This window comes from Anser anser, assembly GCF_964211835.1.
Source record: "Anser anser genome assembly, chromosome: Z".
In the NCBI taxonomy this organism is placed as follows: Eukaryota; Metazoa; Chordata; class Aves; order Anseriformes; family Anatidae; genus Anser; species Anser anser.
The window spans coordinates 12691914-12711491 of NC_139723.1; the positions used below are offsets into that span (position 1 = coordinate 12691914).

Here is a 19578-nt window from a genome sequence, read left to right on the forward strand (position 1 = left end):
AGAAAGGAGGAAGAAAGGAAAACCCCATTAAGGCAAAATGTAGATTTCAGTCAAATGTCACCGCAACCGGTGGAGTGACCAGTGCATCTATGGAGCATGACGCATGTAAGAACAGAAATATCCCTCACCTGCTGTCACTCACCGACTAGTAGATCCTCTCTAGTAGGTCTTAATAACAGCCAAGATTGCTGTTTTTAAGAACCGCAGACATCCATAACATTTCTGCCTGTGTAGGAGGACTGAAAGATGGGAGGCATTTGAGAACATCAGTGATGTTCCACTCAATTTCTTTCCAAACAGAATTGTTCTGTGCTGAACTGGGACCAACTCTCCTTAAGCCTCTTAGACAGTCATCCTGTCAAACTGAACTACATTCTCACATTCTCCGTCTTATGGAATGCCCTTTCAACAAATACAGCCTTGACATGCTGCACTACAGTAACAGAAATCCAATGATTAATTCAAGCAAATCCCTTGGTGCAGAAATCTCTTTTAAGTTATATACTTAGACTAAGATTTTCTAATGGTTAATCACTTTGAAAATGAAATTCCTGTTGGATTTTCTGAGAACTGCAAGTTCTTTTTTTCTTATCCAATCTTTTTAAGGGTTTTCCATCATGTGTTTTATCACATCATGAAGACCAACAGAATTTTCAGCTAGAGAATCACTATTACTTGCTAGATTTCTCATTATGAGTACTCTGTGAAATTCCAGATGTCATCAGTGCTTCCACCTTCTCTTTAGACAAAGAAAAAATACAGATTGCTTTACACAGTGAAAATCTTAGAGTGTTACATGCCTTCCACAACAGCTCATGTACTGGTCAATTCTCTAAACAGCAGTGTGTTCTCTTAAAGGGAAATACTACTTCGAGTTTGCAATATATCCAAGACAACTGCCTTCATACAACCTGCAGGTTATGTGCTATTTCATGCTTCACATACCTGCTACTTCATACTTGAAGTTTTGTTATTTTTTTTAATCATTTTTGAGATTAATTGCATATTTAATCTTATGTAGTGCTGCAGATCAAACTCTGCTGCAACAGCAGAACAAGCCTTCCTAAGATGCTGTATCAATTAGAGTGGACCTAACGAATGCATTTATAAAAGTGTAAATTTGTTCAGTATTCACAGCAACTTGAGAGTCCAGTGCAAACTACTTGTCACCCTACCAATGAATGTTATTTGCATTTTTAAGGTTTGTGTGTGTTGTGAGGTATGTATAACATCCTAGATGGCAGTCAAAAGAAGCAGTTTCTGAGTTGTAATTTTCAATGTCCTGTAATTACCTTTTCACAAAAATCTTTCTCTGATCTGTCATGCTTTCATAGTGCCTCCCAGCTCCATTCCTTTGTGTAAACTGTGTAACTGTTTGTTCCTTCTGCTGCAGTTGAGTTAAACTGTCATCAAAGATTAATCATCTAACATTAAGCTTTCAGATTGTTAGGAACAAGTGTGCCATTACCTCTTTTTTATTTTATGATTATCATTCTTTTAGCCTAAGGCCTCTTTCTTTGGAGTTCTTTCAAACTTCCAATATTTGGGAGAGTGAGAGAAATGTAAAGACACTACAAAGATATGTGATGGTGTGCTTTATGCAAGGCTTAGAAGCTTGCTTCCTGTGCTCCAGAATTTCACCATGCCCTAATCTGGTGCCAGTTCAACATTTCCAACAAATTGAGGACAATCAATAATGTACAATACAAAATGTATGACAATATTTAGTCTTTTAATTAAATTACCAAGAATTCTGGAGAGAATCAGATGTTGTTTCTTGATCTTGCTAATCCAGGCTCATCTATGATCTGAGTTTCACTGAACCACATCATGAGCTCACACCCAGTTTTTACTTTACTTGAACATGAGTTGGTTGGCAGACAGAACAGATGAGGAAAAACAGGGGGTGGGAGGAAAAAAACACTGAGCCAGTTAAAACTAATGCAGCAGAACAAGGGAAATTAAATAATAATAATAATAATAATAACCAGCAGAAAGCCTGGAGTACCAGCACCATAAGGAGAGTGTGCAAGAAGCCCATGCTGGAAGGTCTCTTTTGACATGTACACTTCTTTATGTCAATGTGGAACTACTACACAGGATCAACACTTTTTGTGGGCTGCTAGGTAGAACAGCAAAGCACCTTCTGCAGGCAAATCACATGTGAACAAATGGTTACCATGATCCAGTGGGTGTGTAATAACTTGCTATGCTGAGGTAATGTGTGGTAATGTGAGGTAATACGCCAAAACCTGGCAATTTCTTGTGGCTCTGTCCACTGCATCACTCTGCTGTTATGAAGGGAAGGGGTACAAGGCCACCAGCTGCTGCCTCACCTCATTCCCAGGTGAGAACTCGTACCTGTGCTGCTCGTAGACAGGTGACACTGAAGGTATCCCATTTGTGGCACCTTTTGCATCAAAAGGAAGCCATACTTAAACCAATCTGTGCACACAGATGAATTGGTCTCCCGTTGTTCTGCTGTTAAACCACTAGAGGGAAGTCTCAGAGTGCTCTGGCCTTTTTGCGAACATGATGACTCTGTGAAGCCTGTGATTTGTGCCACGTGGCGCTGGGCTGGTACGTCGCAGTAAAAAATGCAATCAGACCGTGTAAGGTATCATTTAGAATGCTTTTTATTAGAGCTAAGATTGTAAAAAGAGAATACCAAAAATAATCTTATGTCCCCTTAGAAGCTGGGAGCCCCAAGCCCTGAAGCATTGAACGGGATTCCAACCAACATGCAGTGTGTCGTGCAGACCTTGTACGTAGCACAGCGTGTCCTCCTTTGGTCATTCACCGTTCACTTGATTTTCTTTCAAGGAAACAACTCTACTTATCATTTCTACAGTGAAAACAGAAACACCTTGCTCATGAGATCTTCTTTCTGTGCAAAGATAACAGCATTGACACACAAGTGGAATAATCACTGGGTCCAAGGTGTGTGTGCAGCATAACACTGGACTGGCGGCCACGCTGGACGTGCAGCCCAACGCAGCCCATCATGGCACAGGTTCACTGAGTCCTCAATGTACAGTGGTGTTCTGGTCAGGAATGCTTGACTTCGGCCTGGAATTTGTTATCTTTAGAGTTATAATACCCCTGCGTGTGAATACATGAATATAGCATAGAAGGTTTAAACCGCCTGTTTATATAAAAGACCTCTCTTTAGGAAACATAAATGTTTATGCAAATTTTTCACCAACCCTATCAATTCACTTTTACTTAATACTTGCCCAATTTTTCACATTTTTCCCTCAATTGTCCCTCTTTGATTAAATCCAGAATACATTTTTGTACTCCATCAAAATATTTATAAAGATTTTTTTTTTTCAGTTTCTAAATCTGTCTTTTCCTGTATACACAAAAAATGATCTGATAACATCTGGCTAATAACATAATCTGCATACTAGAGTTTCATATTTTAAGGAATTGTGTTTAAAATGCTAATTTTTCAAAGAAAAAACAGTTCTGAAAAAAAGTTGTCTTTCAAATTCCATCATTTTGAAATTACAAATGAAGCCTAGTATTGATTTTTGAGACTGTTTTATGTGGCAAATAATTGTCTTGCTAGAAAATTTAATCCAATTAAAAAATAAATTGTATAAACATCTTTATTTTGACTGCAGCTTGTTATCAAGACAAGAACTATCTGGAAAGCTTGAATTACTAAATAAATACCTTCAAAGTTATTTGAAGGTTCCATCATAGAAAGTTTTGTTCTGGTATATTGCTGGAAATTACTTTTCTAAAATATCTCAAAGTACATATTTAACAAGTATTATTCAGCAATATTTTAACTACTATTATTTTATATGTATACAGCATATGGATATTTTAGATATAGAATTGTTCATTTTTACAAACTTTAATGAAAATGTACATCTTTATCAATAGCAACAGTGATATTGCTCATGGAACTTTGAAATATCTGTATTTTCCTTCTATTTGATGCTAGAAGTTATTATTAAGTTAAGGAATTAAATGGAAACCATGTTTCTTAAGTGACTGTCTGAGCACAGCCAATAGAAATAAATCTGTAAACATGAAGTTATTAGAGAAACTTTATTTAAATCAGTAGAAATCCCCCCCCCCTTTTTTTTTTTCAGATGCAAAATCCTTCTGAGAGGGGAAGCCAAAGAGATGTGTTAATGCATTGAGCAAAAAAAGTAGCAGTAGGCAGAATAATTTATACTGGACTGAGTCTGACTGTTACTAAAATAACTCATAGTACAACATTAATGCAAATTATGGGGCTGCAGATAATGGGCAAACAACAACAACAAAAAAAGCAAATGGAAAAAATATTAAGTCTGAGATGACCATCTCCCTTTATTCAAATCCGTTTCTGATTTCCTTCATATACATAGAATTGTTGACAGACCTGAATAATGTCTTACTTACTAATCTCTCACTTCTTTTTAGCATGGTGCCTATATTTATATTGCAAAACAGTGACCACTGGTTTTCTTTTTAAAATTTTTAGGACTTAAATGCAGAGGCAGCAGTGTGCTTCCCAAATATCTGGGATAGATTGTTAAGTCAGATAATCAACAACCATTTATTTCCATCCATCTTTAATTCAGGATTCCTAGACCAGCTTCTTGTTCTTGGCCACCTTCCAGTAATTCTGAACTTTGTGACAGACAAGTAGCTATAAAGGTAATGTATGATCCTTACAGTCCTTGAATCATGATGTTAATGCCATGTGAATATTTGGCATCCCTATTAAAGAAAATAGGATCAGTCTGGTAATCTGTTGGCTGCTGTGGGATCTAACAAGTTGTAATCCTTAGCTTTCCTGCCAACAAATTCCTCATTAAGCACAAGATATCCTGAAACAAATCACTAGTAAAACCTGTCCTGGTGTTAATATATGTAGAGTTCTTCTAATCAGATAATTCTAGCCAAAAATTATATTTTTTTTCAACTCTTTCTGTCATTTAGCTAAGCTGAAATAGTCTAAAGGTTTCCATATATTGCAATGTATGATTTAGGTTAAATGCTCATAGTGAAGCACAGGGAAGCACAACACAACTGAGGTTTACGATTTCATTACCAACACAAAATTCCAACCCGAAACTTTGTGTTAGTTCATACGTTTATTCACTCTTGGTTCATTCAAACTTTTATGAGTGCATCCAAGCAGATTTTTTAATTGACCTACAAACACTTTCAAGATGAATAGGGCACATGTTGCATCAAAGTAACTTTTTCATGCACTTATGATGCGACAGATTGTGAAGTTCAAGCATGTCAACTAAGGTTCTTAAGGTGAATTTGGGCTGAGCCAGAATTCCAGGGAAAATATCCGGAAGAGCTGAATCATAACTGACATTCAGTGTTGACTGTGACTTCAGAAAACAGAAATAGCACTAGAGACATCTTTTCAGCATGGCTAGGCAGAGGTCTATTTCACCTGTGTAGCAGGTCATGTCTCAAACAAAAGTTGTCCGTCACCTCCAGGGACTGTGAAATTGGAGTCACTGGACTTAAGATAACTCAAGTTGGAAGGAACCTCAGGAGATCACCTAGTTCAGTCTGTAGTCGTACAGTTTGTCTTACACAGGTGATCGTTCCTTGTACAGATCTCTTTGCCCAGGCCCAACTATGTGTCTGTGTTTATTTCCACAATATTGATTCATCAACTATAGGATGCTGTCTAAGGGTCAGATGCTACCCAAGCTCAATAAGGCAGTGAAATAAAATCCTCCCATTGCTCTTCCAGGTTGGAGCTGACAGGGGCACAAACATCAACAGTCTGAAAGCAGGACTGCCCCTAAGGCAATTTCTGATTTTTCAGAGAGGTTCAGCAAAAGTGTGGTGGAGTGTTTCCACCCTGAACTGAGCAGATGTAGGGTAGGGTAAAAGAGGAGGAGGAGGCAGAACATCTGCAGCAGCTGGAGTTGCTAGGATCGGCTTGCCTAGCAACCCCCCTTCTTAGGCAGGGGCATCTAATTCAGCAGCAACAGCAACAACAGCAGCAGCCCAGACACTTGGTGAGCTGGATGCATGTTAGGGAGTATGAGAGCTATCAAAACACTTGCCTTAGGGCTCCGAAGCCTCCTCAGTTTATTGGTAGGTAAACTATGTAGATCCTTTTACTGTAATGTATTCCTCTGGTCCATGCATACTGTAGGAATGGTAGATAGCTTATTGCAGTGAGATGGCTATTTTATTAATGTACATCTATACAAGGATAATAGCAGAATACGTTGGAAAAAAATTATATAATTCTATCTTATTCCTTAAATAACTGGATTAGTAATTGCAAAATCCAGTAGATTATTTTTTTCCAATAATATATAGAGAAAAATAATTCTTTTACTAATTGAGGACTAAACCCAGGGTGTATTATCATCTCTTCATATATAGCCTAGAATGTCTATTTTAATACCTGATTAGTATAAATATGTATAAAATGTATAATATATATACAGGCATAATCATGGCAACTGTTTGAATTCACTCTGTATGCTATTATGATGCTGTGTTCTACTTGTAATAGGCATACACAATCTTAATATTGTCTATAATTACATATTGTAACATTTGTATAATTAATTATATTTTGTTATTAAATCTATAATGAAAAATAATCATGGAAAGAATTTCAGTGTAGGAAGATGGCATTTTAAAAGCAAGGAGAAAAACTCTTTAAATAAAATGTTTCTCTGCATATGGTCCTAGAACTGCCCATTTTTTTATAGAGGAAAACTTCTGCAAGAGACAGTTTAGTTAAGTCACTACATTATCTCAGGTCTAATTTCTGGCTAGATCAAAGTAATAAACTGATCCCTAAAAAGTTGTCACTTTTTGCTTCAGAAGTTGAAGAAACAAATCAAAATATGCCAGGTTCTGTTTCTATGCTTGTTTTATTTTCTTTAGAAGAAATACAAACTTTACAAATGAAACTCATCCTTCCCCTGTTCCTATAGTGTGTTTTATGGGGTCAATTTGTATACTTTTTTTTCTGGCAGGTGATGTTAGTAGGGGGATGGCATGATTTAGACAACAAAGACTATGACTGTTGGCCCCTGGAAAAACCAGATGAGTATAACATGCTGGACTGTGGAGGTGAGTTCTAAAGGTGCTCATAGAAGACCATATCTTGCTTGAGGAAAGATTGAGAAACCCAAATTGAAGTACTCAGAATAATACCTAACTCATAATGAATGTTTCACGTGGTGGAAGGCATCTGAGTCAGTAACAACGTTTTTTTGTAGAGAAAAAAGTGAAAGAAAATAGCCAAAAGAAAGTTTTGAGTAATTATTTGTCCAATATTCATTGATTCCAAAAGAAAAGGGAATAGCAACAGCTGAATCCCTTCCCCCAGAAAATAACTGAAAACATTTCATTTCTCATTAGAAAACCAAATGCAACTTAATCCAAACAAAGCAGGCAGTCAGTTCTGCATTGCAGCAAATTCTGTTGAGTCATTCCTGCAATTTTATAGTGTTATTTCAAAAGTGGACTGTTTAAACACTCCAGCCAGTAAATAAAATCACCATTTCTGCACTTAGTGCTTTCTTCTCCTTGCTCAACACTGTTCCGTGAGTACTTAAAATCTGAGATCTTTAACCACTTATTCCAGTCAGTTTCAAAATTGAATCTACATTATGATAAAATAAAAAATAATTTGTGTTTTTTTTTTAATATTTGGAATTGCTTGAGATTTAAAAATAATTAAAGAATAATTGAAATATGGGAAATTCAATTTAAATGTAAAAAAAAGCTTTTATTCTCTATGGGTCATCAAATACTGGAAGAGGTTGCCCAGAGATGTGGTTTCTCCATCCTCGGGCATATACAAAACCCAGCTTTGCAAAGGACTGAGCAACATGTGACTCTGCCTTGCAACAGGTGACTCTGCCTTGAACAAGATCAGGCTGGACTGGATGATTTCCAGAGATGCTTTCCGTTTTCAACTGTACTGTGATTCTGTGACTGTAACTGGGAATAAAGGGCTAAATAACTGGTGTAAAGGAACACTTCTGTTTATGTTAGAAAAGATTAGATCAGAGACCTTTTCCCTTCCCTTCCCTTCCCTTCCCTTCCCTTCCCTTCCCTTCCCTTCCCTTCCCTTCCCTTCCCTTCCCTTCCCTTCCCTTCCCTTCCCTTCCCTTCCCTTCCCTTCCCTTCCCTTCCCTTCCCTTCCCTTCCCTTCCCTTCCCTTCCCTTCCCTTCCCTTCCCTTCCCTTCCCTTCCCTTCCCTTCCCTTCCCTTCCCTTCCCTTCCCTTCCCTTCCCTTCCCTTCCCTTCCCTTCCCTTCCCTTCCCTTCCTTTTTTTTTTCTTTTTTTAAGAAAAAAACAAGTTTACCTGAGAAATTCTAGTAATGATATAACACTCCAGGAAATAAACTACTGGGTCCTACTCTGAACTCAATACTATAATCAAACATTTTCTGAAGAGTTCAGACTGAACAGAGGAATTGAAAGACTATCTAGTTGGCTGTCAACCAAGGATTTTACTCCTGTATGAATTTATTATTGTTTTAACATTGGAACCACTACTTATCAGAACATATAACTTTTTTGAAGCTATTCTTATTAATAAATCAGTGTGAACTGAGTAAAAGGAAACAAATATGTGTAGGTTTTCTGATTAACATATACCCTTTACAGCCAGTTTTAGAATGAACTCCAAGCTTTATTCTGCCTTTCTCTGTGATTCTTCCTTGCAATCCCTGGGCACTTATGAAAGCAAAGTGAAAGGCATCTACTGCAGCTTCATTGCTGTCAATTTTACTTGTAACACAAGATCTTCAAAACACTTAGATGTGTGAGTATCTATCATTGAAATAAGAGTTTTGTTTATTTTTGTGAGACCTTTAAAGGTGAGTAGAAAGTAATTTTTCTGAAGTTTATGCTGACCTTCTACATTCATTCTCTTACATTCTCTGAACTTCAGCTCTCTTACCTTCTAGTGCAAATTGCTCTTAGTAGCGAGAGCTATTTTTACTTTTTTTTTTTTTAACCTTTGTTTACTTTTTACAAAACTACTTCGCAAGGGAGAGGTGATGCCTAGAGGTTCTTTTAGAATTTGCTTCTTTATATCTGAAAGGGAATTATGTTTAAGGGAAAAAATAACGTCTTATTTCACTAACAGTGCAAGTGAAGAATACACTTGTAAAAACAACTCCGGAGTATTAAGAGAATTTATAACTGAACAACAACAACAAAAAAGTGAGGATCTCTTGAAGAGCAGGATGGGAACACTCTTACCCATCCTCTGCAGAATGGATTTAATATTTCCTGACAAACTGCATGCCTGCATATGTTATTTGGCATGTCAAAAATTTAAACCTTCATCCAACAACATGCAGAGAGGCTGGTGAAAGGAGTGAAAAGATTTTTATAGTTGTTGTGGTTTAACCTGGCAGAGAGCTAAGCACCACATAGGTATTTGCTCACTCCTCACCAGTGGGATGGGGGAGAAAATCAGAAAAAAAATGGTAAAAACTTGTGGATTGAAATAACAACAGTTTAATAAGATAAAAAAAAAAGGGATAATATATATAAATATAAACATAAATAAAATATACAAAGGAAGTGATGTACAATGCAATTGCTCACCATCTACCAACTGATGCCCAGCCAGATCTTGAGCAGCAGTAACTACCCCCCACACTCCCCCACCCGCCCACTGTATTTTATTGTCTCGTACAATGCCTCATGGTATGGGACATCCCTTTAGCCAGCTGGGGTCAGCTGTTCCTGGCTGTGTCCCCTCCCAGCTCCTTGTGCACCCCCAGCCTCCTTGCTGGTGGCGCAGCCCGAGGAGCTGGAAAGGCCTTGTCTCAGTGGGAGCACTGCTCTGCAACAACTAAACATTGGTGTGCTGTCAGCATTGTTCTCATCCTAAATCCAAAACATGGTATCATACTAGCCACTGTGAAGAAAATTAACTCCATCTCAGCCCAAACCACTACATAGCGTTGTTTGAGAATATGAATTAAAAACAGCTCTCACCTCTAATCTCACTTCACTCACAGGCTCAGAGCAAGTAATAAGGTGTCCCAGGGACAAGAGAGATGACCAAGTTAAATTATTTTTCCTGGTAAGGGTGTAAAAATGGAAAATGACAGATGTCTGAGCAGCAGTACTCCCACTGTCCTCTGCTCTGTAAGTTATACAGTTTTATAAAAAGAGTAAGCTTTCTTAAGTATGTAATTAGCATAAGTAGTATCTAGTGAGGTTAAAGTTTCTGACTGAATTTCATGTGTCCTAGAATTGTCTGTTCTTCTTCAATAAGGAGTTGCGCCTCAGTGAAAGCAGCCAGGAATGATGAACAGTGCTTATTACCTGCTCTGAGAGGAATCATAGAATTACATTATCATTAAGGTTGGAAAAGACCTCCAAGATCATCTGGTCCAAGTGTCCCCCTACCACCCACTAAACCACGTCCGTAAGCACCACGTCCACTTTCCTTAAGCGCCCCAAGGGACAGTGACTCCACCACCTCCCTGGGTAACCCATTCCAATCAAAGCAAATGTATCAGGACAAGTAGCACTGCATTGTGCTGAGAGTAAATTTATTATAGATAAGATGAACAGACTTTTTATCATATTTCTCCAAGTGCTTGATCTTTTCTAAGTGAATGTCAGAATTGTAGTAATGAGCATTTGTGCTTACTTATACAGCCACTAAAATGGATGAGTATTTTGGGCTTGGAAAAAGCAAAAGGAACAATGGATGAAAATTACACGTACTTCCCTTTCAGTACACAATGTTCCCTACCACAGAGAAAGACTTACATTTGTATACAACTGTAAAGTAGAAAAGTACGGCAAATATATTGGCTCATAATTTTATTTTTTCTAGGTCTGGAGATGGCATGGGTGAAAAGGCCTCCAGAAAAGGCTGTGAGTGGGGAATTCTTCAATGTGACCTATGCAGTCTTTGCTTCAGATGGCTTTTATCAATATGCAGTGCAAAATGGAATCCTTTTTCACAGGTATTACCTCCTATAAAATGTTTTCATAGTTATGGGTATATGGGGATTCTGTATGCACAGACATTTACTATAACATAATTGGAACACATGTTCTTGTGCTCCTATCTAATTCCTTGCACCTCTTGAGTTCTCTTCTAGCAGTGTTTGCACTGATATTTGCCCCTCTGGAATGGCTTTGCTTTCACAACACCCATCATGGCACACTCACCTGCATGTCAAGGACAGCACGTGTCATCCTGCATCTGTATAACAGTGTCAGTGCAACTCTAAATGTCACTTGTTAGCTTCTCTACGTGAGGAAATTAATGAAATTCTAGCAGGAGTCCCAAACTCACTGTGTTCTATGTCTGTTTTAATAATAAGCATATTCAAAGTGCACAACATAAATGTAACAAAGGGGTTGGCCCAACCTTGAATCCAGTGATTTCAGTGAAGAATTTATTTCAATTTCTATGGCATTGAAATCAGTCCAAAAGGAGTCCAGTTCAGTCACTTCAGAGACTGTTAGTAACTAGACAACATAGGCTAAGTACAGCACATGTCTGTGTACAACTTTAGATCACTAAAATGCTAGTACGTTGTGATCTTACAGTTGTGGACTGTACACACCAGTTCTCCAACCGTATAAAGCAATGTCTGGGACAGAGGCTGCAGCCACAATTCCCCATATTCTGTTCTGTATTTGGCTACTATAAGAGATGTTTATGAAAAAAACTCACGTTCTTTGTCTATGTGAGTGTTCACTTGGTGAAGTTCATGTAAAAGCTGTTATCCAGGGTGATTTTATTTAAGATTGAAAGATGACATATAATCCATTTGCAATAGAAAATAAATAAATAAATAAATAAATAAATAATCCAAAAACTTGACGAAAGAGCATTTTTTTTAACTGCTTGGAATGAGTCAGTTTTCCTAGTCTTTCCAAGGAGAACCACTCTCTTAAATCACTAAGAAATTCAGAAAATCCTGCTCTTTGAGTACGTACACATATTTGTTTCTTCTGATATAGACTTCTCTCTTAAATCTACTCAGTATGGGCTAGTTGTTCTCACATTAAAAATAAATAAATAAATATATATATATATATATATATATATAAATCCTGGCGTCACTTTCAGTTTAGAGAACTATTGTGCATAACATACAAACTAAACTGTAGAACGAAATCTGGCTGTATCTGCTGAGTAAGCCATATTTGGAGAAAATGATTTTATTTTAAAGCCGAATCAGTTTATTATGGTCATAACCAACTTCACAGAAGCTGTTGCTCAACTGAAAGTGTAAATCAGAAAACACATTGGAAAGAAGTGTTGCAACACCTATCCAGGGAACTACATTCATCTTTCTGTGATGAACTTCCAAAAATCCTAACTTATATATATTTCTTGTAATGTAGTCTTCTCTTTTAAATCTAATCTCCTACAACTAGTTCTACTCAGCACTTGTCAGGCCTGGAGTACTATGTCCAGTTCTGGTCCCTGCAATTCAAAAAAGGCTGGTCAGGGTCCGAAGAAGAGCCGCAAAGATAATCAAAGCGCTAAAGAAAGCCTTCCACTATGAGGAAAGACTGAAGGAGTTAGGTCTTTACACCCTTGAGATGAGAAAGCTTAGAGGGGAGGACCTCATGACAGTATTCCAAGGGTAGCTACAAAGAGGATGGAGGTCTCCTAACAAGGAGTCACATGGGAAGACAAGGGGCAAAAACACGAAAGATAAAAGTTGCACTGGGAGACATTTAATCTTGATACAAGAAATATATATATATATATATTTTTTTTTACAATGAGGACAACCAGTCACAGGAACAACTTTCACAAGGTCAAGTTCCTATCACTGGAGGTTATTAAGACGCAGTTGGACAGCGTCCAAAGTAATTTCATCTAGTCTCCTTTTTCCCACGAATGGTCAGACCTGATGGTCTTTTGAGGCCCCTTCCAACCTGGGCTGTTCTGTGATTCTGTGTTTGTTTTGCAGAACAGTCTAAACATATAGACCATTATTTCCTCTAAGATTTTGGTTTTAGGATTTGTGTCTGATATTGTTGTCCAGTGTGCTAATTATCATTGGTTCTTCAGGTTGTGGAGCAAAGACTGAAGCCAAATAGGAATCACATGCATAGATTCATGTATACAGTTGAAAACACCGAGAATGAAAGTAACCAGGGACACATATTTCTGATAGTGGAAGTACAGTAAGTGGTATGTTCTTCTAATCCAGTTGTAGCAATGCCAAGTAATCTGGTCATGCAGTCAGTCTCAAGACGTAAGTGGAGGCTGGTAGCTGCTTGAGGTCTAGTATCTGCCAGAGCTGACAGCAATCTTCATTGCTCTAAGAGTGCTTCAATCAGAAGTAAAACAAAAGAGAAAGAAATGGCATTACAGTGTTTCTCTCACTGCATATGTTTATGTTACTCATTTTTCTATACAGGATTTTCTGTGCTATTACAGTTTTGAGGAATAAGTAATGAATATAAAATTATGTCTTTTTCTCTGCTCCTTGGCCAGCAATGCTACTGCTGCAAGGGAATTCTGTGAGGAGCATGAGTGCCCTGCCAGCTGGAAAGATGCAAATAGCGAGAACTGCTGTGTCCACCATGCCAACATTCACTCCTGTCCTTTGGCCTTCATGGTTAGTATAAGGGTATGACTTCATGTGCTCTGTTTGTGGTATTGGATGAAACATCATTGCAATAACTTTTGTAAAAACTTTTTGCAATGACTTCTGTGAGGTCTTTTTGTTGTTACAATTAGACCAAATCTGTAGTTTACTGAAAAAATTGTGAGAATTTGTCAGTTTCAGAAAGTTTTGCACTTGATTTTGAGGCTGCAAAGCAAATAGCTGTATTTTTGTACAAGATGGTATTCAGAAGCACTCATTATTCTTAATGTGTCTGGTTACATCTCTTCAAGTTTACTTGACTAAAATCTCTTTACAGTCAGTAGAGAAAGAAAGATAGGTCATTTCATTCTAAAACAAGTAGGATTAATTGTCAGCTGCAAGTATCACTATCTCTCTGCATCTTACAGAGGGAACCCGAATGATTTGCCTGAATTACTAAAATTGACTGGTGTGAGTCATACTGTCTGTGACTTGTAGAATGGAAGCCTGTATACACAGGTGCTAAGATGAACTGATTTTTCTATATTAGATTAGAATAAAAGAAAAAGGAATGTAAATACACGGTGACAAATTTTCTTTTCTTTTCCTTCCTTTTTCTTTTTCCTTCCTTTTTCTTTTTCCTTCCTTTTTCATTTTCTTTTTCTTTTTCTTTTTCTTTTTCTTTTTCTTTTTCTTTTTCTTTTTCTTTTTCTTTTTCTTTTTCTTTTTCTTTTTCTTTTTCTTTTTCTTTTTCTTTTTCTTTTTCTTTTTCTTTCTCTTTCTCTTTCTCTTTCTCTTTCTCTTTCTCTTTCTCTTTCTCTTTCTCTTTCTCTTTCTCTTTCTCTTTTCTTTTTCTTTTTCTTTTTCTTTTTCTTTTTCTTTTTCTTTTTCTTTTTCTTTTTCTTTTTCTTTTTCTTTTTCTTTTTCTTTTTCTTTTTCTTTTTCTTTTTCTTTTTCTTTTTCTTTTTCTTTTTCTTTCTTTTCTTTTTTTCCTCCCTTTTCTTTTTCTCCCTTTTCTTTTTTCCCCTTTCCCCTTTCCCCCTTCCCTCTTCCTCTTCCTCTTCCTCTTCCTCTTCCTCTTCCTCTTCCTCTTCCTCTTCCTCTTCCTCTTCCTCTTCCTCTTCCTCTTCCTCTTCCTCTTCCTCTTCCTCTTCCTCTTCCTCTTCCTCTTCCTCTCCCTTTTCCTTTTCCTTTTCCCTTTCCCTTTCCCTTTCCCCTTTCCTTTTCCTCTCAGGAAAGCCTTACCCAGAAAAATAACCTTCATGCGGTTGCCCAGTTTTTCAAGTTGATCTCCCTTGTGGCAACTTTACACATTCTTCATGATCAAACACAGTGTAATAGTAAACACAGCCTTACATGTCTTGTGGCTGTTTCATGCACCATTCTGTGTGAAGGCTTAATGCCTCCTAAGAACTCTAGTTTACTTCATGGCAGCCCTCTTTGTATGGAGCTGTTTTATTAATGACTCCCTGAGGACCTCAGCTGATACCAGGACTTTTATTTGACAGAGGAATCCCTGCTGGAACCATCACATCAAAGCTTTTGGCTAGAACCATACTGAGGAACTTAAACATCTGCCTATTATTTCTTACTTTCACAATTCTGCTTGATATTACTGTGTGTGAAACATAAAAGCACGTAGCCAACATGCATCATCTGGCTTCCTTGTAATATTGCAAATATTGCAGTTCCTTCTTAGAAGTCTAAACTAGTTGGCTGTCATACAGCAAGAAGGCCAGATAAGTGTCATTCTGTAAGACTAAACATACATTTCAAAGTGAGTGTTTTCCATTGTTCCAGGAGGGGGTTGTGTGGGTGTTTTTTGTTTTGTTTTGTTTTGTTTGTTTGCTTTTTTTTTGTGAGGGTGTGTTGTGCATTTTTTTTTTTTTAAATGTTGTAACCTTTAAAGCATTTTTTTTTGGTTTGCATAAACTGTTTCTTTGGATTAGGTCTATGCTTTACACTGCATTGAAAGAAGTTCCTGAGGAAATATCTGGGGTTAGTAGAAACCTTAAGCCTTTTGAAACATCAAAACAATGCACAATCTCCAAACAGCCAAAATAATCCTAAGTGGTTGCAATTGCCGAGAAGTTTGCTTTTTCAGAGCTGTAGTGCGAAATGCTTTGCAAACAGACAATGACACATAACAGATCCCTTCCTGATTTGTTAAAGACAAAAGCTCTGTTATACTAAAAGTCAAGCTGCAATAAAATACCTTTAGAAAAAATATAAAATATGGGATATGATTCTGTTTCTGGTTCTAGTGCAGCAAAACCTGAAAAAAAGTATATTAGCTGCATGGAATTACTGGAGCTAAAATATGGGACCAGATTTTGGTTCATGTATTTTAAACAATATTGAGATTTTGTGAGATTTTGACTTAATTTAAGCGCATTTCTCTCTTACTATCTTTTATTTTATCACAAAACAATGTTGTTTGTACTTTGGCATTTTAATAGAATTTGTTATTTTCTGAAAAAGAATACAAGACATTTTACGAAGGTAAAAAAGGGAGACCTAGGATTTTCATTGTGTCATCATTTAGTAACATAACCAATCTGTCTGATAAAGGGTAGAGGAGGAATATGTGGTCCGTGGATTCCCGATGATGGCCAGATATTTACTCACACTTTATCTACAGCTGGCAAAATGAGCCAAAGAAACTGGACTGCCAAGGTAAGGTATATTTGTTGTATACAACAAATGGTTTGCTCTGTTCAAAGCTTACTTGCTAGTAGTTTGATACAATTCATGTGTATGTTCCCTGTCATGTTAACTGATGTCACTATTATATATGTAAGCAGTGCATATGGCTGAGTATCACCAATTCAAAACTGACTCCATTGGAAGCAATAGCTTTTCATACTGCTACTCCTTATGTAGTTAGTGGAAATAATGGGGATGGGAAAGAAGAAAATAGCCTAACCTTTTTGTTTAAGGCCTGTACTAACAAAATACTGCGCTATTGACTAGACTGTGTTACAGGTTAGCATGACCTCTAGGGGTTTCTACCAAGCAGAAGTAACAGGGAAGCAAATGTGACAGGGATGCATAGGCTGAAAGCCTTGCCTGATTGAAAGAACAATCACCAGTGAGAGGAATCAGACCTGGCTTTCCAACATGGCTTGCCTCTCCTGGTACTATTTGTTTCGCCAGCCAAGCACCCCTGACCTTCCTGATTCTGAAAAAAAATGCACATGTTCTTTTGGAAGACACCATAATTGGATCATTCTTGTTAAACTGACTTACTGTATGCACATGAAGTTTTGATCCTTGCAGCTTTGTTCACTTATTTGGCAGGTTGTTTTGGTTCATGTGGGTGTGACTTCTCTCATCGCACACATCAGAGTTGGAAGAATGCAAGTTGCTCTGGAAGCAAAAACCACAGTCCTTTCTGCAGTAGGTATGATATAGAGTGAAGACGTGAGGGAATTGCTTATTAAATGCAAATGCTTTTATCATTCATGTATGGATACCAAGAGCAAGAGTGACTCCTACCCTTCCTTACAATTATATATAAACAAAGATCTTCCTAAAATTCTTCTAATGCTGAAAATCTAAAAAATTGTTTGAGCTTCTTCTTACCTGTGAAAGAAGCTAGAATAGTAGGAAGCCATTCTTGCCAAACATGTAAAGTCAAATATCATGACCAATGGGTTCAGTTGACAGAGATATGAAAATATTCTTCCAGCCAGTACGTTGTGAAGATGTGGACATTCTTAATCTGAGGGGGAACTGATTAGCCTTAAGCATGTTGGAAAGGTAGAAACCTAGCTTGGTTCCATTGTTCACATTAAAATCCAGTTGCTCCCAAAGGCATCAGACTTCTATGCAACTTAGTATAACAATATGCAGGGAAGCAGAAATAATAGTAACAATTCTCTTAGCAAAGCAAAATATAAAAGTGGGTATTATTTAATAAATTAAACACACAACTTGAAGAAGAATATTGGTTAAACAGAAACGTCATCAAAGTTTTCTTGTTAGCTACTCTTCTGGAAGTTTATATTCCTCAATGTTATTAAAATCAAAAACAAACACAAAAACAAACAAACAGAACCAAAGAAACTCCAGAGTGGATGAAAACAGTGGATTTTGTTTTGTTTAGGATTTTTTTTTAAAATATTTTGTAGTGACAGAATAATATCTTGAGCTTGTCTCAGGAGGCTGAAGTGAAGAAGTGTATTAGTTCGGGCACAGAGGTAAAATTGAAACAGCACTCGGAACATGGGAGAAGGAGTTTTGCCCTCTAGGGTTTTTGTTTTAAATCACAGCTGATGCTGCTGATAATTTTCTTAAGACCTTGGAGGAAAAGAAATCCTTGAAGCATGGGTAGCAAGGTTTCAATCTGCAGTACCCATAGTCTGCTGGTTCTGAGAAAGAATCACCTACTTCTGGAGGTCTCAAGGGCTGACTTATGTGCAAAAAACTCAAAAGACAATGTCTGCCTTGAGGAACTTCTTGTCTCAGAAAAACAAGCAAACAAACAAATCAGATGGACAATGAGAAACAGAGTAGTAATTAAATTATTTATACACAGAAAAAAAAGTCAAAGATTCTCGTGTCATTAACAATTTGATCTGATCAAAGAGATCCTACATCACTTTGAAAACCAAAAAAATAAATTCAGCTGCTGTAGTACTATCTCTGGAATCTTCAAAATGTATTCTTTCTGGTACTCTGAGGTTACCTCAGGAACCATGTGTTTAAATCTGAATTCAACCATGTTGATGGATGAAACTGCCATAAAATATCCTGATATGGGTTTCCTTTTCTAATCAGTTTGTGGAGATGGCTTTTGTGAGGAAGAAGAAGGCTGCTCTATCTGTCCAGCAGATTGTGGGGAATGCCCGCTATCAGCTGATGCTAGGATAGCAATTGCCTTACCAATAGGTTTAGTCTGCACTGCCTTCATTATGACAGTCCTGGTAAGTAAGCTTTCTCTCCTCTTTTGTTTCTTCTCTCTTACTCCCATTATTTCACTGATTTGAATGAGTGTTCTCTTAGGAGAGGTATAGATTTTCTTCCGCATCCTGAACCTGCATACTAGAAAATAAACCATTTTTGGCTTCTTTATGAGGGGAGGATAATTGTTCTAGGAAATTTCTTCCCCTAAGAGAAAAGACTAAAGAGGAGTGTAACAGAGGGATATATAATGGTGAAGGAAGAAGCAGTAGTTATTAACAGTCTTCCACAACATTGGAAGGAGGGATTGCCAGTGAAGTGAGAGTGCTTTTCACTCAGAATAAAATTATATTATGATAACTGCTCCAGAACCCTGTGGAGACAAGAAGTATAAATGAATTCTAAAACAAATTAGATAAGTTCATAAAGGCATCAGGTCCACCATAGGTCATTAAGTCTAAGAGTTCAAATACAACATGTAATGGAGCACCTTCAACTATATTTTTAACTTACTGATAGCTAGACGTTCAAAAGGAATAAGAAGATCTATCTTTTTCTCTCTTTTTTTTTTAATTCAGTTATTTTCTTAGTGTAACTGAACTAGTTTGGTTCAGCTGAAAGTGATTCATTTTGCTTAAAATTTATCAATTACAACAGATTTATGATGGAAAAAAAAGAATAATGAGAGAGTAGTGTATGAATATAGAAGTACTTTTGGATCACTTTGAATGGAATAAAGAGATAACAGCAAATTATTATGACTTATTGATTCACAGTGAAGAGGATCTGTATTCCTCATGTATTCACATCTTGAAAAAAAATCTGAATTTCAAAACAAAGACATAGCAGGTGAATATGTGCAGTGTTAGAGTCATTATGGTGGCTTTGTAATTACAAAATCATTTATTTGGGGTCTGGCCTATAGATCCTGTAAATCAATAGACTCTTGTTTTGTCTGTTTTCATTGCATACTGCATTTGCACTGAGCATCTGAGGTAGTTGAATGTGCTGAAAAGGAATGGGAGGAGAAGGAAGCCTCAATAGCAATTTACTTTTTTTTTTTCTTTTTTTTTTCTGTTTTGTTCCTTTGTTTGGCTTTGCAAGTTAGGAACTGAAG

At 37.1% G+C, this 19578-nt stretch overlaps 1 protein-coding gene across 4 annotated transcripts in view; it reads left to right on the forward strand.

Annotated features, from left to right (window-relative positions):
• Positions 1–4174: 4174 nt before the first annotated feature.
• LOC310890106 (atrial natriuretic peptide receptor 1-like) overlaps positions 4175–19578 on the forward strand; it is a 40533-nt gene continuing 25129 nt past the window's right edge. For 2 of the 4 annotated variants that reach the window (XM_083818671.1, XM_083818673.1), the window contains exons 1-7: positions 5755–6078; positions 6981–7077; positions 10826–10958; positions 13463–13586; positions 16128–16232; positions 16857–16959; positions 18339–18484. In XM_083818671.1, coding sequence (XP_083674797.1) covers positions 6013–6078; positions 6981–7077; positions 10826–10958; positions 13463–13586; positions 16128–16232; positions 16857–16959; positions 18339–18484 — 774 coding nt within the window. In that variant the 5' untranslated portion in view covers positions 5755–6012. Of the gene's footprint in view, positions 4663–5754; positions 6079–6980; positions 7078–10825; positions 10959–13033; positions 13157–13462; positions 13587–16127; positions 16233–16856; positions 16960–18338; positions 18485–19578 lie in introns of those variants that run through there. The other 2 variants (XM_083818672.1, XM_083818674.1) reach the window with 2 other exon arrangements.